Here is a 26,816-nt window from a genome sequence, read left to right on the forward strand (position 1 = left end):
AGCCATCTTGAAACAAAAATGAACCAGAAAAGAGGATATTTTCCAATGACTAAAGAGAGGAACGTCTGTAACCATAAAACCGTATTACAAAGATTACTAAAGAAAAGCAAATCAGCATCAGTTTGAAATTATGAAAATAAATTTTATTTTTAATTTTCAATAAAAAAGCTGTTAACATTTTAAATAAATTGTTAATGAAACTTAGTTGATATCTAATCTCTTATAGCATTAATGTTTTATATTTCTGTTCTTGAAAATACTCAAAGACATCTGCATTGTATCCTTTAGAAAACAGCCTAAAAGATAATTGCATTTAACAAGTTCTATGAAGAACAACATTATAACACATCCATGGCTTTCACGATACTTAAAATACTGTTGTCACTTAGCGTCTCTCTCAGAAGAATAAATAACAGAAATAAGTAACACAACCACAATAACAGATTCTCTGCTCATTAGTTGTTTCCACAAATAAAGCCATCAGTTTTCATGAGAAAGCAGAAAATAACATACAAAGAGTTAACCTGAAATCATTTATCCCCCTTATCAAAAGATAGAGTAAGAGTGGGAGACCAACATCACAAAAATAGTCACTATTTTTTTTCTTTACTATTTAACTCTGGCTTAAAGACAATAAAAATAATGTATAGTCCATCAGTGTATATTCATTCCCTATCACATTTTCCCTACTTCATAAGGAAAAGAAAATAGGTCTAATGTTTAAGAGGAAGATTAGTGAAACACTATTACTGAAAGCCAATTTTGCTATCATCACGGCTCAAGAAGGTTCCACAGGACTCTTCCACAAAACAGGTGGCTCTACAAGCCCTAGAATATGAGATCAGGTGATCCAAGGTAAACATGAGAGGAAAAAAAAAAAAATCAAAACACTTTCTATTCCTTATTCATATGACTCCCTCTGTCCAGGAAATTTAGATTGAATAGATCTTAGATTGTGCTTTTTATTTCACTACATCTATTTCAACAATTTAATGTAAATGAAAAGTAACATTCATTTTTAAATGAAAATCGTAACACTTTTTGACACTGCAAATGGGATTCTCATCATGAAAGAAACTACACAGCAAGTTCTTGTTATCTACACACTTATTTACCATAATCAGGTCAAATATAACTTGATGCTCTCAATTTACTTACTTTCACTTCAAACAAAGGACAATTATGCCACTGCTGGCATTTCCTCATCTGAGTCACTTGATTCATCTTTTAGTTCCAGTTCCCCTAAATCTTTGTCTACGGCTGTAAGAGTTTTCTTCTTGCACTTCTTGGGGACTGCATCGTTAGCACAGATTTTTCTCATTTTAATGTTTGGCAATTTCTTCAGATCCAAATCCCATTCCCTAAACAAAACACAGTACGTAAAGAGGCTGCGGGGGTGGGAGATGGAGGAGCTGTCAATACTTAAAACTCTGAAAGCAGTAGAACAAAGCTTAATAAATTTACAGCAGATTCAAATACACTAGAAACAAACAACATATGCATTAGGGAAAAAAAAAGTCCCAAGTGAGGCTTGCTTTTGTCCATACTTATCCTCTCATTAACCTACAAGAGCAATAACTGCACAGAGATCCCCACATACCCAAACTTCCAACGTAATACAGAAAAATATTAAGACAGAAGTGACAAGGAGGCTCTATTCCATTGGTTTATTCTCCCTAACCTGAAGACTCCATCTTACCAAGAACCTCAAGAAGCAGTGACTATATCATACCTGCAACTCTTCAAACTGCAGTCAGAAAAGACTTTTTTCTTTCTTTTTTTTTTTTTTTTTAAAAAAGTTTATTTATTTATTCATGAGAGACATACAGAGAGACAGAGACATAGAGGGAGAAGCAGGCTCCTCGGGCAGGGAGCCCAATGGGGGACTCGATACTCAGATCTGGGATCATGCCCTGAACCAAAGCAGACGCTAAACCACTGAACCACCCAGGTGTCCCAACATTTTTCTTTTTACACTTCGTGGTAGTCAGTTTTAGTAACCAAAAAAAATGTTACGGTTACAATAGAAAACTTCAGGGCAGCCCTGGTGGCGCAGCGGTTTAGCGCCACCTGCAGCCCAAGGTGTGACCCTGGAGATGGGGGATCGAGTCCCACATCAGGCTCCTTGCATGGAGCCTGCTTCTCCCTCTGCCTGTGTCTCTGCCTCTCTCTCTCTCTCTGTCTCTCATGAATAAATAAAATCTTAAAAAAAAAAAAAAAAAAAAAAAAACAGAAAACTTCATCTTTCAACCACTGGACTGACTAGTTCTTGACAATTTATTCTTTTCTCCGGTGTCACTTCCAAGGAACCATCTTTTCCAAAAGAGGGTACTGCAAATAGTCTGGGGATAGAATTTTGAGCCACTGGGTCTGCTGCTGTTAGTTTATCTTTGAAAAAAATACGAATTGGGGAGCAATAGTGACATCAAATTCTCTTAAGTATTTTATTAAGGTATTTAAAAATATTTTGAAAAATATAATCACCATGTCACTATCATTTCAGTGCACACCAGGTGTTTCAAATAAACAAAGTCAGGAAAAGTCTTACTTTGTCTGATAAAACAGATCAGGTTAAAAGAAACCCCTGACATTTTTTTTTTTTTTAACTCTAATGTCTAAGTTCAAAAAGAAAGTAAGTTTGTGTCTCATGTATTCTACATGTAGCCTCAAGGAATCATAAAGAGAGATAGACTTACCTAAAAGTTCTCAGATTACCTGCATTTACAATGTCTGGAATCTCTGGGAAAGAAAATAATTTATACCCATTAAGTAGTATTCTTTAAATCACAACATTTTACAGTTTCCTTGTTTATTATCTCGGATACAACAAGTTAGTGGCAGCAAGAAAATCCAAAGCAAAACAAAATTTCAAAGCACAGCCATAATGCTGTATGAAAAGGAAGTTCTGGCCTTCCTGCTTACCGCAAACTAAAGACTGAAATGATTTGTCTGTTGTAGCTTCATTTTTTATCAGTAGTTCTTTTGTCAGCTGCTTAAAAAAAAAAAAAAAAAAAAAAAATCTTCGTGGATTTATGAATAAAAAAAAAAAAGAAAAAGTTCTGAAAGTATAAAGCGCTTAGTTTAAGAAGGTGATTTAAGAAAAATGCTATTCAATGCTAAATTCTAGCACAAAATCTATAAAATGAAATAAACTTATTAATGAAATAAACCATGACCTTTTAATCTATGAAAGACACCTGGCAATTTCTAACAATCAATCTCCTAAAATGCTAGATTTAAAAATATATTTTCTTGGTGAAAAGCACAATTTATTTTCAAGCATATATTTCATCCTGGCAAGACAGAGTTTATCTGAGAAATGCAAGGATTCTTTAATATTTTTAAAAATCACATTACTCAATATGGGAAAAAAATTTAAATGAACTATAAATCAATAGATGCTCAAAGCAGCACAATAAAAAATCTATTTTTTAAAAAGGTTTTATTTATCTATTCATGAGAGACACAGAGAGAGAAAGAGTCAGAGACACAAGCAGAGGGAGAAGCAGGCTCCATGCAGGGAGCCCAGTGCGGGATTCGATCCTGGGACCCCGGGATCAGGATATGAGCCAAAAGCAGATGCTCAATCACTGAGCCACCCCGGTGCCCCTAAATCCATTTTCAATAAAAAACTAGGTACATTACCATGATTAGAAAATTTACCATAAACCAATATGCACGATCATAGTTATCAGTAAAACACAAATGGCATGTATAACTAGAACAACTGCTCCAAAATTCTGGCCAATGCAATAAAATATTAATTAATATCTAGGATCAATGAATGAAAAGGATAAAATGAAAATGCTTAACACAACTGTATGCAAATTATGACAATAGTTTCAGAAAATATGAGTATAAGGAGATCAAGTGTTTAAAAGGTGTAAATTAAACACCATTTTTAAAAAAAGAAATCCTACTAAAAAGAGTCAGAAATAGTTTTACCACCATGGGGCAAAGAGGAGAAATGTAAGAATCCAGAATTCAACAACAATTTGCCCAGGTTAATAGGCCCCTATAAAGCTGTCAGAGATCTCAAACCCTTCACCAGACACACTACCTAACTCTGGAAGAAGCAGCATGGAACAGCTGGAAGAACAATGGATCTGATTTTTTGTGGTGACTCAATCACCAATACATGTGTGACCTTGGCCATGTTCGGTTAACTAATTGCCAGATTCATGGTCAACAGACTTTAGGAGGAAAGAGCAGCAGCACAGAGACCAACTGGGAGGCCATTAATGGTACAGGTGAACCAATGGTACAGTTGAACCCAACCAAACCTAGCTGGGCTAGCGAGGGGCTGGTAGTAGCAGTTAGTTACCAGATGCAAAATACATTTTGCTGATGAGCTGGATGGAGTGTGAAAGTGACCACGGGTTTCCGACCTGAGCAACTGGGCAGCTGGTGATACTGCTGCCTGAAACAGATGCTGCAGGAGAACGTTTTAGGAGAAAAGCTAGACTCTGCTTGGGGACATGTCAGGTATGAGATGCCTAGAAGACATTCAAATAGAGATTTTGAGAAACCCTGGTTTGATAATACGAGTCTGGAGTTCTAGGGACAGATTAGGGTTGACAGATAAAATTTTGAAGTTATCACCATGTAAATGGTATTTAAAACCACAGGCTGAAAAAAAAAAAAAAAAGAAGAAAAAGAAAAAAAAACCCACACAGGTTTTTGAGGGACACGTGGCTCAGTGGTTGAGCATCTGCCTTTGGCTCAGGTCATGATCCCGGGGTCCTGGGATCGAGTTCCACACATTAGGCTCCCCACAGGGAGCTTCTCCCTCTGCCTGTGTTTCTGTCTCTCTCTCTCTCTGTGTCTCTCATGAATAAATAAATTAAATATTTTAAAAATAAAATAATAATAACACCACAGACTGAATGAAATGCATTAGGAATTAATATAAATAGGAAAAAAGCAACAGCCCAAGGAGGGGGGTCCTAGGCCAATATTTAGTTTGTGAAGATGAGGAAGATTCAACTTAGGAAACTGAACTAGAAAGAAAACTATGGAAGTGCTGGGTCTTCTTTACCAAATGAAACATCTGACAAGAAAATGAAATGATCATCTGTATCAAATGCAGCAGAGAAGTTGACTGAATGAGAATCAATGCCCAGTAAAGCAACTATTTGTGTTATCAACTCAGAGGTCATCAGTGTACCAGTACTTGTAGTTGAGTGATGGAGAAAACATTAAAGTGGGTTCCAGAGAAAAACCAAGATGAGGAGATGGGAGACCTACGAGCATAAACAATTTTACACTCTTACAAGGTGACTATTCAGTGAAAGGGACTCTGGCATCACTGCTTGAAGCTCTCCCCGAACCTCCTGTATTACACTGTATAAGGCATCTTGATAAATAAAACTTCATGTAATTATTTTATTTTTATTTTTTTAAAGATTTTTTTAAATTTATTTATTCATGATAGATATAGAAAGAGAGAGAGAGAGAGAGGCAGAGACACAGGCAGAGGGAGAAGCAGGCTCCATGCACCGAGAGCCCGACGTGGGACTCGATCCCGGGACTCCAGGATCGCACCCTGGGCCAAAGGCAGGAGCTAATAAACTGCTGAGACACCCAGGGATCCCCTTCATGTAACTTTTAAACAAGTGCCAAAGTAGGTATACTATTTATTTCAGTTTTTAAATTGAAGAAAAGAAAGCGTGGCGGGGGAGGGTTAAATAACTTGTCCTGCTATACGGTAAGCTCTAAGGGTTTAAGTCGCATCTGTCTAATGCTACAGCTATTTTGTTATTTTTTCAGTGAAGAAGCTCACTTCTTAGAAATGATGAAGAGGAACTGCCAACTTTCCTCTTTTAGAAAACTCTGGTAACCTAGTAAATCACCATTTGAGTGACTCTACTTTTCCCTTCTCGTGTCCTAAATCCCATTGTTAACTTTTTAATTCACCAATTAAGAGTCAATTTGTGAAACTCTGGGCACCTCACCTTCAGACCCTAATGAAGGTAGAACCCCAAGTCCACACTCCCTTCCTCTCTCTCCCTTCCACCTCCCTGTATGGCCTTGGGCGTTCTATGGACCTTCTAGGCCTTGTGAGTAAAAATTTCATTTTGTCTTTTTTTGTTTGTTTGTTTCCCCCAAATTTCCCTGACCGCTGTTACTAAGGTGCATCCCTGCAGTCATAAGAACCAGGAGGCCGTACCCGCCATAACTCTGGCTCTGGCTGGAGAAATACCTAGGGAGGCTCAATGCAAGTACTAGAGGCCCAGGTGAGTGTCTCAGGCATTTCTAGCTGATAGCATCCCTATCTCTAGGCTGGGCCCAACACAACGGTTACCCACAAGATATTTCCTTTTAGGGTCTTATACTTCAGTGTTGTTTATTATCAAAACTTAAAAACTTAGTTTGCTATTAAATATTTCATTTATACTGTACTTTTCAAGTAAATCCACATACTATAAATGCTGTAACACGGACCAGAAATGGAATGTGAATAAAGTAATGTTTAGGACCATGATCAAGTCTAAAAGGGACAGATGTTACTCCACTGTAGCAGATTATGTTGCCAGGCTATTTGAATTTTTTTTTTTTTAAGCCAGAAATCTACATGCTTCATGCGAAATCGACAGAACCTTAAGTACCCTCACCAAGTGCTTTTTCTTCAGACAATGTTGGTAAACTAACAACATGCTTGTCTATAAGAATGGTAAGAGATGCTACAATGCGAAGAATGAATGTTCAATTTCTAAAGTTTTTCAAGAATGACTGCAGCTACTATAGCTTGGTCCTACAAGAATTAGAAAGATAAAAAGGGCACAGCACCTGCTCTAAAGAAACACAGATGCAGCTAGAGATGGGCAGGTAATAACTCTACAATAAAGCAAATTAGGAATGTGCCGGAAGGAGAGGAAAACTTTACTGTCAGGGTAGAAAGATATGATATCACTATCACAAGTGACAGTTTTGAGAATTTAAGAAAAAAATAAAAATAAAAAGTTATTCAACAGACTCACAAAAGAAATCAAAGAAAGAAATTCAAACTAAACTAAATAAATACAATAAATAAAATCAAACCCTTGAAATACATTACAAATCTGGTATGACTATGTATTTTAGAAAGAAAAAAAGAAAATGAGAACACACCAAGGCCATATCCTTCATACTGTTGTCGCTCACGCTCCATTGTCTGCTTGATGACTGTCTCCCGGGAATAGTGCCGCCTTCCCTGCCTGTCTTTGATGCTGTTATGTAATTCAATCTGCTCTAGTTCACTGCTGAATCGATTTAAATACCTGAGAAATAAGAAAGCAATTTGAGTTACAAGTCTACCCACCATTTGGCTTACAGTACATCATTTAAAACAAACCCCAGCCTTCGTCCGTCCTTGAAATTTGTATATTCTCCTGAGTTCCTTGTATCCTCAGACTTCAGACCCTCCCTGGATAGTCCAAGCATGCCCAAAATTTCAACATCCAAATCACTGCTTGCTATTCAAGTATCTGCTAAACTCCAGACCCTCACACTCAACCACCTCCTGGACATCTCCATTTGGATGTCCCATAGAAGCTTAACATATCAAAAGTGAACTTGTGCCCACCTGTATCCCCACCCAACCCCCACCAAAACTGTCCCATCTTTTTTTTGGCTCTCTACTTCAGAAAATAGCACAACCATCCACCCACCTGCCCAGATGAACAACGTAGGTGTCCTCCTTGACTCCATTCTTTCCCTTTTATGTCACATCCTAAGTTTTCAGTAAGGATTGTGACTTTCTACCTTCTTAATATTTCTAGAATCTTCACTTCTCTTCACCATACTGCTACTAACCATGGAGAGCCCAGCATCCTCTCTTGCCTAGATTGTTTCATCAGCCTTTCAACAATGTCCTGCCCAAAGCCATGTCCCCTCAGGCCACCATCCTCATTCTCACTACTATAACATTTCTAAAGTTTAAATATGATCATCTCAGGTACCTACTGTAAAAAGCTTCCTGTGGCTCCCAATGTCCTTTGATAAGGTCCAAACTCCTACAATGATACTTGAGGCCTTTCATGAGCTGCACCTGTCACTGTCACAATGCCCTCCTTGAGCCTGTTATTTTGGTTATATTAAATGGCCAGCAGATCACTAAATATGTCACTCTTATATCTGATACTGTTCTCTCAGCCTAAAGGCTCTTGAACTAACCCACCTCAATCTGCTAATTAGGAAGCCTTTCCTGATCCCAAGAAACCAGGTTAAGTAAACACTCAGAGGCTGGGAAAAGTTATAAGTCTAGTGGAGTAGCTACACCAGGGTGTGAGTCTAAAGCTTTCATGATAACAAAGCCCATTTACTCCTCTATTAAATCCAGGAAAGAACTCGGTCTCTTAAAGAACCAAGTTGGAGAATTCCCCTTTTCTGAGCCTTTTGCTCATAACATGCCCAGTGTTTACCTTTCAATTAATTCACAAGCATCTTTCTTTGAATATCCTACTTTTTTGGGATCAAGATGACTTTGAAACCACTGCAGTTTTTCACCTGTAACAACAAGTATCAAAATAGATGAACATCATAAGTCAGCACCTAAGCAATGAGCATTCATTATAATTTTCAACATCAGTGTGTTTAAAATAGTATCAAAATTTATTTCAATGTTAAATATAAAGGCTCATGTGGGCTCAAAGCTAATTAAACCAGTCTGTCAGAAATCAAATTGTCACATTTTAATCTGGGGAAGAGACAGGGGTGGGAGAGATGCTTTTTGATATATATTATCCAATAAGGATGCATGAATAAAAAAAGAATATGTTAACAGAACATGAAGTTCTAAGTATTTAAAAAGCAAAAGATAGAACACTTATCTAAAATAATAAAAATGAAAATTAGATTAGTGGTGAGGATAACACTGATGAACATTTAATAAGCAGCAGGCTCTATATCAAGAGTTTTACCATCCTTTGAGGGTTATTATCCCTATTCACACATGTGAAAGGTTAAGTAGCCTGTCTGGGCACTCAAATTAGTAAATATATTAACCATACAAGATCTGTCAGATACCGTGCAAAGAGTAAACGTGACCATCAGGGTCACTTTCAGTTACAGCCATACCTGAGATACGGATGACCTACTTAGAAATACTATTACCTGAGAAAGCATTGAAGATCAATATTCAAACAAAAAATGAACAAAGCCTAAAAGTCATTATTTTTTTAAAAATTTTTATTTATTTGAGAGAGTGGAGAGAGACTGCAGAGAGGGAGAGGAAGAAGCAGATCCCCATGGACCAGAGAGCCAGACATGGGGCTCAATCCCAGGACCCTGAGATCCTAACCTGAGCCAAGGCAGATGTTTAACCGACTGAGCAACCCAGGTGCCCCTAAGTATCACTATTTTAAAGTCAGGCTTCTAAGTAAAAATTTACTAATAATAAATCTAGCCAAAAAAAAAAAAAAAAAAAAAGATGGTGACACTGAGATACAGACAGAGGATGCATATATCCACATCACTAAATATAAACTGCTGTTTCCAAAATACTTAGGCCACAATCCTTCCTAATTCTAATGGTTAGGGAGCTAGAATTAAACGTCAAGAGAAGGAATAGTAGGTAGACAGACAGATGGATAGATGTAGGTAGGCAAGCTGGTAGATAAATAAAAAATAGTTTCTGAAAAACCGAGCTAGATATTATTAACACTTTTTAAGAGTTAACAATTGCTTTTACTTTGTTTTAATTAAGTCCAGTAAAGAAAAGTCCCTAGAAATAGGTACAGAGCAGAATTTCACTATAGTTTAGCCAGAGTATCAATGAGTAAATTTACTTACCAATAAGATTGAGACGCAATGCCTTTTCATTTTTCAATCTTGGAAGAAAGGGTACATAAGGTATTAGAAAATTTCCGTAACAAATTTTAAAAAAATCTGTCAAAAACAAACAAAAACTGCCCACAGAATCTTAAGTCAAGGATCATTCTTTTATACAAATGAAAATAATTTGTTAGTGCAGAAACCCTGAACACCATGCTTTTCTTTTAAATCGCTGGAACAAAATGTTTCTAGAAACTTTCCTTTAGCTCTTCAGTGACTAATGACTAAAGGACACCTATAGAACAAATCAGTTTTGAACACCAACAAAAAAACTGGACTGGATTATGAATGTTCAGGTGGATAATACTTGTGCACAAGAGTAATGAATACCTTCTAGAAGATGAAGTGTGGCCACCAAGACCAAAAGGCCTTAGTGTCACCTTTTAAACTTCAACAAGAACAAAAATAGAATGTTTACTTTTCATAATTTGAAAAGAATTTTAATAAGAAAAAAAACTGATTTATTCTCAGAAAACAATCTAGGAAATACATGATTCCTATTGTTGGTATTCTAAACATTAATTCATTCAGGTGACCTTTGGATAGTTAGTTTTTGCCACACTTTATGCTACTCACTAGACATACAGCAAAGAACAAAAAAAGTTACTGTCCCTGCCTAACAAAGCAGACTAGATTTACTCTCCCACTTTAAACAACTAGAAAACTGGGAGAAATAAAATGAAGCTTTCTTTAAGTAAAAAGCTTCAGGCACAGAATGGGAGAAGATATTCACAACACAAATAACTAACAAAAGGACTTGCATTCAGAATGTGCAAATACTTCTTACTACCTACTTATTTAATAAGACAATCTAATACCAAAAAGGGCAAAAGACTTTAACTGGTTTTTCATCATATCAAAGATATGGAAATGACCAAAAGGCACATAAAAAGATATTTAAACATCATTGGTCAGGATGTACAAAATTAAATCAAACTAAGACACTATTATACAACTATCAGGGTGGCTACAAAGTTTTTAAAAAAAACTGATAATACTGCAGGTTTGAGTGTACTGATATGGAGAGAATGTAGTCCTAATACATTGATGGTGAAAATATAAAATGATACTATCACTTTGGATAAAGCAATTTCTTAAATACTAAAATGTGACACCTAACATACAACCAACAAGTCTTATAAACTTAATTTCATATAAACTCAATTTTCTTACACACTTTAACATACAATCACCATATGACCCAGCAATTCTAGTTCTAGAGAAAGAAAAATGAAAACAAAGGTCCAAACATTGTACATGAATGTTCATGGCAGCATTATTCATAACAGCAGAGGCTGGCAAATTTTTCCTTAAATGACTGGAGAGTAACATGTTAGGCTCTGTGGGCCCTGTGATCAGTCACTAGCATGGTGGTTAGACTGTTCTACTACCAAAAACCCAAATCTGGACACTGAAAATATGGCTCTTTTACTGAATACTCTTTATACCTCAAAGTTGATTTTTAAAAATAGAGACTAAATTCATTCGTTTCAATTAAGCATTGATTAATGCTAATTAATTAATGCTAAAGAAGTCAGGTTGAGGTAATTCTGAGTGAACTCAATGGGTCCTGAACTAGACTGGTTATGAGCTGGGATAGAGAAAAGTAAAGAGATTTGAGATTAATTCTCTAAAGTAGTTTTTCCTACATTTCTACCCATTATGCTCAGTTTCTCTCTGTTAGTTTCCTATACTAAGTCATTGTCTTTTGGTATCTAGGCTTCTTAGTTGTATACTCTGCAAGACAAAATATGATAGTATATATACCAACAAAATATTGCTAGGTTGAGAAATCATAAAATAAAGCCAAAATAACACAAAATAGCCATCTAAGGGGGTGCCTGGGTGGCTCAGTTAGTTGAACGTCTGACCCTTGATTTCGGCTTATGATCTCCGGATCATGGATCAAGCCCTGCGACAGGCTCTGTGCTTAGCATGGAGTCTGCTTCCCCCTTGCCTTCTCCCTCTGCCCTTCCTCCAGCTTGCTTATGCATGCTCGCACTTCTCTAAAAATAAATAAATCTTAAAAAAAAAAAAAAGAGCCATAAGTTCTCTGTAAATTGTGCATCACCTGAAATATACCAGTCTTCAAAACATACTAGTTTCTTTTAACATGAACAGAAGCAATATTCCACATAGTCCTAAATTGGAGCATTCAAATACTGAAAAAGAACACATCTGAGCTCTTATTCTGTTGCTATTTACTCCTGAAGTATCTTTGAGTAACCAGAGTCTATCAGTAGAGTCAACTTGACCAACCAGCAGGTCTGTTTTTGTATCCTTGACCACTAGTCAAAGGCACTGCAAGATAATAGACATCCTCCCTGATCTCCCCACTACCTGTGTTTCTCCCTTAAAAGGACCTTAGGAAGAGGTACAAAGAATTCTCAGTTCCGTGTAAAAGCATAGAAATTGGATACTTTATGCTGCCTGGCTACCTCTGTTCCTTAGAAAAACCAAGTATCTTGGTAGGCAGAAAGTTCACAAAAGGTGTTAGTATCTAAAATGGTCCCCACTGGGATCCCTGGGTGGTGCAGTGGTTTGGCGCCTGCCTTTGGCCCAGGGCATGATCCTGGAGACCCAGGATCGAATCCCACGTCGGGCTCCTGGTGCATGGAGCCTGCTTCTCCCTCTGCCTATGTCTCTGCCTCTCTCACTCTCTCTGTGACTATCATAAAATAAAAAATAATAATAATAATTAAAAAATAAAAATAAAAATAAATAAATAAATAAATAAATAAATAAAAAAAATAAAATGGTCCCCACTGATTCTTGTGTCTTGATAGTCATGTCCTTGTGCTGCCTGAGTGTGGCTGGCTAGATGTAGAGATTTCAAACAAATAAAATAACACAATAGCGATGGATGTCATTCTAAAATAAAGTTTCAAAGACTGTTTTCCATCCTGGCTACCTTCTCTTGTTCTATCTCAGAGTCTGTGCTCTGTCAGAACCAAGCCATCACGTTGTGAGTAGCCTATGGAGAGGCTCGTGTGGCAAGGAACTGATGCCTCCAGCCACCAGGCAGCCATGACTTGAAGTCTACCAAAAGCAACATGAGCGAGCTCGGAAGCAAAATCTCTCCCTGTTAAGCTCGGAGATGAATGTGGCCCCAATCAGCATTTTAACTGTAGCTTTGTGAAAAGACTGAACCACAAGCATTCAGTTAAGTGGCACAAGAATTCTTGGCCAAAAAAAAACCGTTTCAAGCTGCTATGATGGCACAGGATTTCTTATACAGCAATAGGTAATTAAAGCAGTACTTGATAACTGCTATCCGTTATTAAGAAGCCATGGGCACCTGAAGTTCAAGTTAAGTCCTGCTGGTACCTTTTCTATCATCTTGCTCACAGTTGTCCCAATAGTCTGAGTATCTTGTAATCATCCATCTCTCCAAAATATGCAGCTCAGCATTTCTGTCTTGCTGGGAGTACTACTCTAGTGCAGGAAGATCAGCAACATTTTATGTGTTTATGTCATTTAAAGGAAGATAATCCATGGTCAATGATGCTGCTACTCAAAAAGCTGACATCTATGACAGGCATAAGCCTGTTTCATAAAATACATTACATACTACTAAAGCTTTGTATTTGTTTGCTTCTGGAACCATAGTGGTTACAATGAGGACCTACCTCTTTAAAATAAATGAGAACAATCTGTTTAGAACATTGTCTAAGTAGAAAAAATTAAGCATTAGTTTTCAACTGTACTATGAAAATGGAGCTTCAGCCCAATAATAGAACCTCTTTAGAATAAGTTATATAGGAATCAGCATGCTGTTCAATTTTATCCTTCCATAATTCTTTTATAATGTTGATTCTGTAAATTAGTGCATAAAATCCTGAAAATACCTGACAACATTCGACTCTAGACTCACTAGCAAAGCACTTATAAGAAGCCAAGAATTCAGCCTAATTCTAACTAATTCTAAAGCTGTATTTCCTAAAATATTGCCATATATACCAGTAGTACTATATAAGCTGATCTTATTTTTTAGTATCTCAGACACAGAATGAAATCATTTTTAAACAAGTTACTTCCCCCCCATTTTATTTTGATTCCCTCCAATTACAGTAAGAAGACGACTTCATTTAATGTTTATTTTACAAGTCTTCCAACCTTTGCCAAATCTTTTCACCATGGATAAAGCAAGCATGCCTCAGACTCAGACCATATAGGGGAGGCAACAGTTATCTACTTGATTGTAATACAGATCAAGTATTTCCTTCAAAAAAAAGATACTTAAGGGTAAAATATTCTAAAAAAAATATTAAGTAAATAATACTATGGGTCAGCGGTTCTCATAGTGTGGTCCCTAAACAAGCAGCAATAGCATCAACATTACCTGAAACTCATTAGAAATGCAAAATTTGACACTGCCCCAGACCTGAAGGAAAATTCTAGGGGAAGGAACAAAATTTTAATATGTCCTACAGGCATATCTTGCATACACATTAAGTTTATTAAATACTAGTACAGGTGGTAACAAAAACTGCAAAATTATAGAAGTAGTAATCATGTCAGAAGACAGTAAAATTCATGAAAGTGATACATTAATTGCTTAAAGTTTGAAAATAACTTTTTTTTTGGAAAATAAATTTTAAAGCATTACTGCTATCATCCCAATAACCTTTTTGAAAAAAAAAAAAAAGAAAATTTGATTATACTATCACAGCACTTGTCTATTCTCTTCAAGAAAACTTCTTGCCAAATCACTGGCAACAGCTAACCTTCACTAAATATGTGTTTAGGTCTAGGGTATGAAATTAATAAATAACAATGAACGTGCTGGTTTCTATCAGATAGTGTGGAAATGCGTCTACCATTTATTAAAATGGTAAGGCTAAAAAAAATAAAATAAAAAAAAATAAAAATAAAAAAATAAAATGGTAAGGCTACTTTAAAATAGCTAAAATGGAGCAGCCCCGGTGGCGCAGCGGTTTAGCGCCGCTTGCAGCCCAGGGCGTGATCCTGGAGACCCTGGATCGAGTCCCACGTCAGGCTCTCTGCATGGAGCCTGCTTCTCCCTCTGCCTGTGTCTCTGCCTCTCTTTCTCTCCCTGCATCTCTATGAATAAATAAATAAAATCTTTAAAAAATATAAAAATAAAATAGCTAAAATGATGATTTTTGTCTTTACAGCTTCATTTCAAGTAAATTTTCTGTCTCTACAGCAGCTCCCGGGGGCTCTCACAGGCCAAATATGGGGGTAAGAATTGGTGAGTTATACAGGGTGGGCTGCTGACCGTAGAGGGTAGACTAAGGGACGGGAAGCAGAAAAGAAGGGGAATTACATACACATTTGGAATTTCTAAGAAAATTTTACTATGAATTCTTCACATCAAGAATTCAAACCAACTTCTAGAATGGCATAAGGATCTATGAAAATCCACTCCTCCATAAAAGCAGAGAGAATACTAACAAAACTTGTCAAATTCAACTTCTTCAGAAGTATGAAAATTAAGCAAAGTGCCTTCAGTGCACAGAACATACTTAACATTTGTTAAAGAAAGACGGGAATACTGATTAAAGATAAATGTATAAATGGGCTTTACACCAATGCACAATACAAATGATAAAAAAAAAATACTTACTTTTCCTTTTTTTCTTGTTTGTGGACCTCTCTTGTAATTTGAGCTGCTTTTCTACTATATGGATGGATGACTTTTTTTTCACGTCCTACAGTTTTTCCCTTTGGGGCTTTAGGCTAAAACGTAAGAAAATATATGACATACATAGTCAGATATGTAAAAGGTTTGTCAAAAAATTATCTTTAGAAATAAATTTAAAAAACAGTAATATAAGAAATACCATAAGCCAGAAACACTACTATTTATCAGGAGATAAATAAGACCTGTTAAATGACTGGAACAGTATGTATTTCCATTGTCATACAGCAACGAGATATTCAGAACTACTCTTGAGTGATATAAGAAAATAAAGAACGGCAGAGAAAAGGTCAATAAACCCAGCTCTTCAACCATTACATCTTCAGTGTAGGTAAGAGAATGTAGACGGTGAGGAGACAGAGTTAAAAATATGTGTCACAGTTAAAAAAAAAAGTTGGGGAGGTAGAAGGAACACATGATGTTCATGGGAGCCTGACTGTAAAGGTTGCACATGGAACAGAGTGGGCACGGAATCAAGCAAAATCAAACTTGGGTTCATAGAAAAACAAGAGGAAATAATAGAAGCCATCTCAAAATCAGCACATCCAAAAAAGAACGTACTATTTTCCCATTCAAACCTTATGCTAGCTAAGAAGGTCATAATTCATTCAGTCCACTGAACTAGGCATTCAGGTAATTCTTTATTCCTACATACTTCTATGTTTTATCACACCTGTTTTTATTTTGGAATTAGATTTGGCTTCCTATAATAGAACCCTGAAATAATAATACTGTAACCTGATAAAGTTTAGTTCTCTCCTGTAAAAAGTAGGAGTATGAAGTTCTGCTTCACAAAGTCCTCAGAGATCCAGGCTCCTTCCATCTACCATTCTTAAGCTACAACCTCCTACATATCTATATAGTTAAGATGACTTAATACCAAGTCTACACTCCAGCCAGTGAGAAGTAGAAAAGAAAATCAAAAGGCATACCCTTTTCCTTTAAGAGCAAGACCTCTGAAGTTGGGAGTCTTCTGTTTACATCCATTGACCAAAATTTAATCAGTGGGTTATGTAAAGGAGAATAGTAAGTTTAATTGTTATTCTCAGAAAAAAAAAAAATACATTATAAAAGAAAAAGTCTATCTGGGGACAGCTGGCAGTCTCTAATATACCTGATCCTCAAAAAGGTCAAGTGTTCCTAGAATCTTCTCTTCAAAACTATTGTCAATGCCTTAATTCAGCCTCATGGTTTTTCATGATTAGGATGGCCTCTAGATTCTCACTGCTAATTCTTTTGTCATAGAAGTCGCAGAGCTTACTTTTCTGCAGTATTTGCCTAGTAAAATCCTTCTCCACTGCTAACGAGCTCACACATAGGTCCCAACTCCTTCACGTGGAAAACAATCTATCCCCAACCTTCTTCTCCAGCATTATTTTCATTCTTCAAAACACCCTTCATCCCATTCTTACTGAACTTCTTTCTCCTCCATTTCCAGAGCACACTTTGCTATTTCATAATTTCTGGAGACTGCACTTGTTACTTCTGCCTGCAAAATCCTTTCCCTTTCTAGTTCTTTCATAAAATACAACTCAAAGTCACTCCTCTGTAGAACTTTCTGCAGAATTAAAATGACCAATTCCTCATTCACACATGTATTCATTCCTTCAGAAAATATTCACTGAAATACACCAACAAATATTCACTGCTCACTTCTTGATAAACCTGACCAAGATAACTCCAACTCTGAAACCCAGAATGGCACTGGAAGATGGTTACAGGTATAGAATACTATGAAATCACACAACAGTACAGGCATGCTTTGTTTTACTGTGCTTTGCAGATATTGTGGGGGTTTGGTTTTGCTGGTTTACAAACAAGGTTTGTGGCAACCCTGCAGGGAGCAGGTCTATCGGCACCATTTTTCCATCAGCATCTGTTCACTGCATGTCTCTGTGTTGCATTTCAGTAATTCTTACAATATTTCCTTATCATTATTATTATTAGATGGGTCATGGTGGTCTGTGATCAGTTAATGTTATTCTTGTAATTGTTTGGGGCACCATCAACTAAGCAAACTTCATCAGTAAATGCTGTGTGTGTCCTGACTGCTCTCACTGACCATTCTCCCATTTATCACCCTCTTCTCAGGTCTATTTCCTGAGACAGAACAACACAGAAATTACACCAAATACTAACCCTACAACGGTCTCTACTGTTCAAGTGAAAGCAAGAGTCATATATCTCCCACTTTAAACAAAAAGCTAGAAACAACTAAGCTTGGTGCGGAAGGCGTGTCCAAAGCTGAGACAGGCCAAAAAGCTAGACCTGTTGTGAGCGCAAAGGAAAAGCTCTTGAAGGAAATTTAAAGTACTATTTCAGTGAACACAGGAATGCTAAGAAAGCAGAATACCTTTAATACTGACAAAGACAAAGTTTTGAGTGCTCTGGATAGATACAACCAGCCACAGCATTCCCTTGAGCCAAGGCCTAACCCAGAGAAAGGCCTACCTCTTTTCAATTCTGTGAAGGCCAAGAGAGGTGAGGAAGCTACAGAAAAAAGTTTGAAGCCAGCAGAGGTTGGTTCACGAGGTTTAAGGAAAGAAGCCATCTTCAAAACATAAAAGTGCAAAGTGAAGCAGCAAATGCTGATGTAGAAGCTGCAAGTTATTATAAAGTTTTAATGTACATTTTCAATGTACGCAAAACATCCTCCTACTGGAAGATGCCATCTAGAACATTCATAACTAGAAAGAAGTCAAAGCCCGGCTTCAAACCTTCTGAAGACAGACAGACTCTCTTGTTAGGGGCTAATACAGCTGGTAACTTTAAGCTGAAACCAATGTTCATTTATCATTCCCCAAAATACTATAGCCCTTAAGAATTATGGGAAATCACTCTGCTTGTGCTCTATAAATGAAACATACATCTGCTTATAACATGGTTTACTGAGCATTTTAAGCCCAATGTTAAGACCTACTGCTAAGAAAAAAAGATTCATTTTAAAATACGACTTTTCACTAACAAGGTACCTGGTGGCCCAAGAGCTCTGATGGAAACAAACAATGAGATTAATATTGTTTTCATGCCTGCATCCATTCTGTGTAGCTCATGGATCAAGGAGATTTTGACATTCAAGTCTTATTAAATAAATACATCTTATAACGCTACAGCTGCCATATACAGTGATTCCTCTACGAATCTGGGCAAAGTAAATTCTTGAAAGCCTTCAAAAAAAATGATTCACCATTCTAGAAGCCATGAAGAACATTCATGATTCATGGGAAGAGGCCAAAATATAACATGAACAGGAGTTTGGAAGAAGTTGATTCCAACCCTCATGAATGACTTCAAGGGTTTCAAGACTTCACCCAGAAGAAGGAACCAACTACAGATGTGGTGGAAAAAGCAAGAGAATAGAAATATAAGTGAAGTCTCAAGCTATGATTGAATTTTGCTGCAATCTCATGATGAAACTTCAATGGCCAAGGAGTTGCCTCTTACAAATGAATAAAGAAAAAGATAACTAATGAAAACAAAATAATAATAATAAAGCAAAGTTTTACTCTTTGGAAAGGTAACTTTCTTCCATATATCCTAACAAATAAAATGCTTTAAAAAAGAAAAGAAAAAGGTCACAGAACCCCAAGAAAAAAAGTTACTGATACTGCTAAAACTTAACAGCTAAAGTTACAGAGGTATAACATTGTTTTAGCAGTATGTCCAAGTCTATAAAAAACTTCCTTTAAAAATTTAATAAAAACTTTCTTTAGAAATAGTTTCATAGCCTCGGAGTATGAGAATGTTCTCATCTTTTAGAAGTCTCCGTTTAAGAACCTCCCAGAAGTGAAATACACTCCCAGAAGTTTCAAAGAAGAAACAAAGAAATTGAACTTATATTCTGATTCAGGTGTAGTTTATGGTTCCTTATATTATTCATGAAAAGGTTGCCTCAGGGCAGGGTATAAATATATAATAAGGCACAGCAGTATGTACAACTTGCTAAATGTTAAAACATGTTCATATTTTTCAATATATTAAAATAAAAAAGAAATACTTCAATAGGGAAAAACTGCAGTAAAACCCTATCAAAATGTTAATGTATTAAAAATGTCTTAACTGAAAAGTTAAAAATCAGTTAATATCTCTTAACTGAAAAGCAATTAATCTCTATCAGTCAGGGGTTCTCCAAATTTATTTGTAGAGCATCTAATTCATAGAATAATGCAGAATGTAAACATATAAAACTAGGGGTGGAGGAAAGAGTTTGAGGTGTATTTTCTATAGAAAATTAATATGTTTCAACTTTGAAAAATACAAGAGCAGCCCGGGGGCTCAGTGGTTTAGCACAGCCTTCAGCCTTCAGCCCAAAGCCTGATCCTGGAGACCCAGGATTGAGTCCCATGTCGGGCTCCCTGCATGGAGCCTGCTTCTCTCTCTCTCTCTCTCTCATGAATAAATAAATAAAATCTTTAAAAATAAAGAAAATGATTCGAGTCAAATATCTGGATGCCCAAGTTGAAGAACGCTAGCACAGTGCAGGGGAAACCAAGGACTGAATGCAACCACGGCTAAGGCCTAATGTCACTAAAAATGTAGCCCCTTTGCCTGACTAGAAAAAACTCTGGCCTTCACGGTTGCTCATGATCAGCTCTGTCTTTGGTCTTTTCTCTCTCTCTCTCTGTCTCTCATTAATAAATAAATGAATTAAATCTTAAAAAAAAAAGACAAAAATAGCATTTCCATTCCAAAGCATAACTAAGGCACTGTTTTGAATAACTACGCTTACTTTGAAAAGTTTCTGGCACCACAAAAATATTCCAGTCAGAAAGTAATATTAAAAGTAACTCCTTCCTACAATCTTTAGGAATTACTTCAGAAAATTTATTTGGACTTGTAATTGAGAGGAACAGAGGAAAACACATAAACAGTTTATTCAAACAAAAAAAAAAAGAATAGAAAGGTATTTCAGGGGCAATATGCTTCAAATATTCCTGTTAAAATCATAAACAAAAAGGAATTTTTTCTTTCTTTTTTTTTTAAGGAACATTTTCTAAAAGACCACGAAGGTCATCATAGAATCCAGGCTCAACAAAAGACAGAAATGCCATTTAGACTACCCAGTGTAACTAGAAACCTAGAAAAATGATTATTACACCAAACACATTTAGGGTACATAAAGGTATACAAATACTTAAAAAAAAAAAAGTCATACCTAAAACTGAGAAAGCTTATAGTGTAACATTTTAAACACCAAAATAAATTTCAAAATATGATAATACTAAGTCACTCAACACTAATGACATGATGAAAATGAGATGGATTAAGAGAAGCTGCTCTTTATTTTGGCAGTGAATATACCATGAAGAAATCCAGAGCATTTTCCTTGCTTTACAGATAAATATGACAGCAATGACCAATCATTAGTTAGGGCTTCCAGTAGGAACTTAATGGTTCAGCACATAATCCTTTGTAAACCCTATTCAATTCTCAAGGGCCATTTCAAATTAAAATTTATATCCTCCTTAAAGTACCCAAGAAAAACTCCTTTGGGCCTGAAAACCTTTCTCTTTTGGTGGTATTTGCCATGTAGCACCTAATATTATACTGCGTTGACCAGTCATTTAACATTTACAAAGTCATTTACACTTCTCAACAGTGGCTCCTTAACAACTATAAACACGTCATATCAGGCTGTAAATAATACTCTGAAAGAAGTAAAAAAAAAAAAAAGATGATGCCCCAAGTAAACACTCGCTAAGCACCCACTGTACATTAAACTACCTGTGAATTAAAAACATTAAAAATGGTCTTTAAAAGTGTGAATTATCAAAAAAGTGTGAATTATCTCAGATAAAAGTAATTTTAATAATTCATAAACACTGCTTTCCTTAAGAATATCTTAATAATTCTCTCATGCAGGTTTCAATTTTATCTTTCATGTAAAAAAATCTAACATCAAGCTCAACTTCTCTTTTATTTCCAGACTTACCTACAAATACCTAGTCAGAATTAACCTTTCTCCCATATTCTCTGCTACCACTTTTTACACTTGTATCTTGAGCTAGATTAGTTTTTTTTTTTTTTTTTTTTTAAGAATCACTGAGCACATATTACCAGGTACTAGAATAGGAACTAAGGTTCCAGGATCAGCATCAGAACATGGACATGCCCTCATGGAGCTTACAATCTAGTTATCTTGTAAATAACTATATACTTTACTTAAAAGTCCAGAAAAATGGCCACAAAGTAGAGGATCCTCACTGAAACTATATAATATGTGGGCCTAATTTTTGGAAATTAAGAAAAGCCTCCCTGAAGAAATAACTTGAGATCTATTTGTTTAAAAAAAAAAAAAAAAGATGACGCAAGATGCTTGTACAAAGAACAGTTTGGAAGGAGGTAAAAAGTGAGACTACTAGTAGTACAGAGGCCATTAAGAAGAGCTGAACAGTCAAGTGGCCTAAGTATGGTGACAGTGAAGGTGTGAAAGAAATGGCAACATTTGAAATACAATGACAGGACATGAATATGGAGGACTAGGGAAAGGGAGGAGAGTTAGGGATGCCTCCCCAAGTTTGCAAGACAAGCAACCACGTGGTCAGAATCACCAATTACCCTTAGGATAGAAATGGCACATGGAGACAAGGGGCATCAAGAATTAACTTTTAGACATTAGTTCAAGAAGCCTGAGCAACAGTTAAGTAAAGTAGAGATAAATACTAGTCTGGCACTTAGAAAAAAAGATCTCTGCTAAAGATGTAAATTAGGGACGACTTGAGAATATAGGTGGTACCTTAAAGCCACTGGAGATAATAAGATTCTCCTCAGTAAAAGAGTAAGAAAACAGACTAGAACTAAGCTCAGATGAAATACATGTATTTGATGAGCACCTACAATATAATGGACACTTATAAAATCATTAAGAAAAAGACCTACAACCCAAAATAAAAACAGGAAAAAGAATACAAACAAGTCACAGAAAGATATATACAAGTGTTTTTAGAATATTGAAAAGACATGTGGTCTACCTTAAGAGAAATATAAATTAAAACTATAATAAAATAGAATTTTTAGTATATAAGACTAGAAAAGATTTTAAAAATTATCAACACTGCATTACCGAGAACATGGGTGAGTTAGTGGTCTCATAAATAAGCAGTCTCATAAATAAATGCCCTCCTTCTGGAGTACAATTTGATAGACCTTATCAAGATAAAAACCACACACGTCTTTTGACCAGGGAATTCTATTTCTATTAATTTATTATAGAGGTACATATTCACACATATACCAAAAACATAAGAATAATCAATGAGGCAGTGTTTGCAGTAGTAAAAGAAAAGCATGGAATCAGCTTAAGTATCCATTAGAGATCTGATTAAACATATTGAAGTAAAAGCAAACAATGGGTTATTAGTTGTAAAAACAAAAACCCAAGAGGCGTGCAGCCTGGGTGGCTCAGCGGTTTAGTACCACCTTCAGCCCAAGGTGTGATCCTGGGGTCCGGGGATCGAGTCCCACGTTGGGCTCACTGCATGGAGCCTGCTTCTCCCTCTGCCTGTGTCTCTGCCTCTCTCTCATGAATAAATAAAATCTTAAAAAAAAAAAAAAAAAAAAAAAAACCCAAGAGGCAGAACTCACATAGATCTCTAAAATTAGGGTATCAGGGATGCCTGGATGGCTCAGTGGTTGAGTCTGCCTTTGACTCAGGGCATGACCCTTGGATGAGGATTTCCAAGGACGAGTCCCACATCAGGTTCCCCATGAGGAGCCTGCTTCTCCCTCTGCCGGTGTCTCTGCCTCTTTCTGTGTATCTCTTATGAATAAATAAATTAAACTCTTAAAAGAAAAAAAAAGCTAAGAGAAAACAAGCAAAGGGCATTAAGAGTGTGTCTAGTATAAAAAGGGGAGTTAGAGGACATAAATATATATGCTGGTACATGCATATGAAATATCCAAACGGCTAAGAAACTGTTAACGGTCACTGTTTCTCAGGTGAACTGAAGCATTAAGTTAACAGAGTTGGAGGAAAACTTGTGGTAGGTAGGAAAACTGACCTCCCTTCCAAAGACATCCATGCCTTAATTCCACAGACTTGTAAATAATTTATCATTCAGGGCAAAGGCGATGTTGGAAACGTGATCAAAGATCTTGAGACTTGGGAGATTAACCCTGATTATCCACATGGGCCCAATGGGGTCCTTATAACGAGGAAGGAGAATCATTATCAAGAGAAGGGGTTGTGGCCTTCCCTACAGGAAGAGCCTCTTAAAGAGAAGAGTCCTGTCAACACTTGATTTTAGCAGAAGAATAAAACTCACTTTTAGACTCCTGATCTCCAGATATGCAACAGTAAATGAATCTGTACTGTTTTAAGCCATTACATTAGTGTTAATTTTTCACAGCAGTAATACGAATTTAATATACTTTTCATGTACAAACATTTTTTACCATCTGATTTTTTTTTTAAACCACGCACATACAACATTGTTCCAAAAAGAGGCTGTATACTAGGTTGCTTTTCATTAACACATGTCCTTACTTTTACACTCAAGAGCAAGTCAGCAGGTAATCTCTTTAAGATTGAGGTGAAATAACAGACACATACACCAATGGAACAGAATTGAGAGTCCAGAAATAAGCCCATGCATACATATATGGCCAAGAACACTCAATGGCAGAGTGACAGTCTTCCATAAATGATGTTGGGAAAACTATACTCATACATAGAAGAAAGAAATTGAACCCTACCTCACATCACTCACAAAAATTAACTCGAAGTAGATTAAATATTTAAATGTAAAGCCTAAAACCATAAGACTTCTAGAAGGAAACATAGGGGAAAAACTCTGACATCGACCTTGGCAACGATATTTTTTGGATATGAAACCAAAAGCTCAAGCAACAAACCCAAAATAAAGAGCAACTACATCAAACTAGAAGGCTTCTCCACAGCAAAAGAAACGATCAACAAAATTAAAAGGCACCTTTCTCAAAAAAAATAAATAAATAAAATTAAAAAATAAAAGGCACCTTTCTCTATGGGAGAAAATATTTATAAACTATATCTGATAAGAAGTCAGTACCCAAAATAAATAAGAAATTCCTACATTTCAGTAGCAAAACAAACCAATAATCAGATTTAACAATGGGCAAAGCATATTTTCCCAAAGAAGATATATAAATGGTCAACAGGTACATTAAAGGGTGTCCAATTACTAATCATCAGCGAATGCAAATCAGAACCCCTGTAAGATATCAACTCACATCCGGTAGATTGGTTGTTATCAAAAAGAGAGACAACAAGTGGTGGAGAGGATGGGATTAGTGGAACACTTTCGCACTGTTGGTGGGAATGAAAACTGATACAGCCACTATGGAAAACAGTGGAGAGGTTCCTCAAAAAATTAAAAATAGAATGAATATATGATCCAGCAATTCCACTCCTGGGTATCTATCCAAGGAAACAAAATCACTGAAGAGGTATCTGCACCTGTATTCACTGAAACCTTATTTATCAGAGCCAAGACATGGAACAACCTAAGTGCCTTTCAACAAATGAGTGAATAAAGAAAAAAAAGTATATATATATATATATATATATATATATATACACACACACACCTACACAATAGAATATCAATCAGCCATAAAAAAGGAAATCCTATTATTTGCAATAATATGGACAAAATCTAAAGCATTATGCTGGGAGGTAAGTCACACAGAAAAAGACAAATGTTGTATGATCTTACATATATGTGGAATCTAAAAAACAGGAAGTAGGCCGGTGGTGGCCAGGGGCTGGGGTTGGGGAAATGTTTCAAGGTGATCACAAACTTCTAGTCATGAGTAAAGTTCTTGAGATCAAACATACAAGATGATTACTGTACTATACACTTGAAAGGTGCTAAAAGTGGCAGCTACCTGAGATGATGTATTATTACCTAAGCTCACTGTGGAAGTCATTTCACTATATATCAAATCATAACCCTGTACATCTTAAACTTATACAATGTTCTAAGCCAATTACATCTCAATGCAGCTAGGAAAAAAAATTTAATTGAATCAAAAAATTTAAATTTAAAACCACCACCACCAAGATTTAGTAATTTACAGCTTGCATTTATAGGGGAGTCCAACCTCACGAAATTCTTGTCATTAAGGAATATGCAGGGAGGTCAAGGAACACCTGATGCCCTCAGTTACATGTCAAGATAAACCGAGTGAGGAGGATGGCATACTTTCAAACGTTTTATAATCTAACTAGGGAGGAAAATAAGCACACTTAAACTTTATAATAATGGGATTATATAAAAAAAATATATGGGAGTGCCTTGTGGCATAGTACACACCAAACTAAAAACTTTTAATATGCTAAAAACTTTTTGCCATGCAGAATAAAGAAGTACTGGGTCAGATGAATTAGTTTGAAAAGACTGTTCACATTAGTTGAATCAAGTTTTGGTATAACAAAGAAACAGGAATTTGAAAAGTACCCAGAGTGGTTCAAAATAAGAAATAAAAGTAACAAGACTAGACAACCACAAGCTCCACTGCTAACCATTTACTACTAATTACTGCATTTACTAAGTGCTAGACGCTGGGCTTACTGGCTTCCACTGGATTTTCCCTGGCAGGTCTACGAGGCACCTCCTGGGATCATCCCCCTCTAACAGGTAGGACAACTGAGGCTTGGAGGCGGTAAGTTCACCAAGACCAAATTTTAGCAGAGACAGATGTCAAACTCGGTCCTCTGGACTCCGTAACCCACACTCCAAACTGTACTGAGACGTTTAGAGCAGCCGATATAAAAAGACGGAGAAATGAATGAATGAGTAAGTAAGTAGGGAGAACCTCCAGGGCCAAGCTGAGCTGCTTTAACCTCAAGGGCGCCAGAGCAGAGCCACGGGTCGTGTACCAGGAAACCGAAGGGCGGGAATTTGCCAGGACAACAGACTCACAGCCCCCTCCGCCTCGTGGGACAAGGCGATCCCCCACCAGGCGGCCGGGGGCAACCGCAGCCAAGTGCCAACCGACCCAGGGTCACTGCCTCGGGGCCCCGCTCCGTACCCCGGGGGCCAGAGCAGCGGCGGCGGCGCAGGGCGCCCCTGGGCCGAATCCACGTGCTCCGGGAGGACCCAGAGCAGAGGCCGCAGGGACGGGGGCACCGAGGGCAGCAAAGTGACAGGCGCACCGCAGGGGCAGAGCACGCGGGGGACGAGGCCATTCTCGACCACAAGCTTCTTCACATTGTTGCTTTTACGGAAAACTGGTGGAGCTCAGCGGTTCAGCATCGCCTTCGGCCCAGGCGTGACCCGGGGTCCCGGGATCGAGTCCCGCGTCCGACTCCCTGCGTGGGGCCTGCTGCTGCCTCGGCCTGGGTCTCTGCCTCTCT

General features: G+C 36.9%; 1 protein-coding gene across 1 annotated transcript; it reads right to left on the reverse strand.

Annotated features, from left to right (window-relative positions):
- Nucleotides 1–128: 128 nt before the first annotated feature.
- On the reverse strand, nucleotides 129–26,816 carry TMA16 (translation machinery associated 16 homolog). Its single transcript, XM_041738450.1, has 7 exons — nucleotides 26,616–26,816; nucleotides 15,404–15,516; nucleotides 9,772–9,809; nucleotides 8,403–8,487; nucleotides 7,111–7,259; nucleotides 2,697–2,739; nucleotides 129–1,361 (listed from the first exon to the last, which is right to left on the reverse strand). Exons 1-7 carry the CDS (start codon nucleotides 26,646–26,648, stop codon nucleotides 1,181–1,183), a joined length of 642 nt encoding a protein of 213 aa, XP_041594384.1. The 5' UTR covers nucleotides 26,649–26,816; the 3' UTR covers nucleotides 129–1,180.

The sequence above is a fragment of the Vulpes lagopus genome, chromosome 23 (genome assembly GCF_018345385.1).
Source record: "Vulpes lagopus strain Blue_001 chromosome 23, ASM1834538v1, whole genome shotgun sequence".
In the NCBI taxonomy this organism is placed as follows: domain Eukaryota; kingdom Metazoa; phylum Chordata; class Mammalia; order Carnivora; family Canidae; genus Vulpes; species Vulpes lagopus.

What these genes read in the sequence shown, in the direction of transcription:
- TMA16 (XM_041738450.1), bottom strand. Translation starts at nt 26,648, where the DNA reads ATGGCCTCGTCCCCCGCGTGCTCTGCCCCTGCG. An exon ending in AAACAAGAAAAAAAGGAAAA is followed by an intron (nt 9,810 to 15,403) that starts GTAAGTATTTTT and finishes CTTTCTTCCAAG; the next exon opens with ATTGAAAAATGAAAAGGCAT. An exon ending in GCTTGTGAATTAATTGAAAG is followed by an intron (nt 7,260 to 8,402) that starts GTAAACACTGGG and finishes CTTATTTCTCAG; the next exon opens with GTATTTAAATCGATTCAGCA.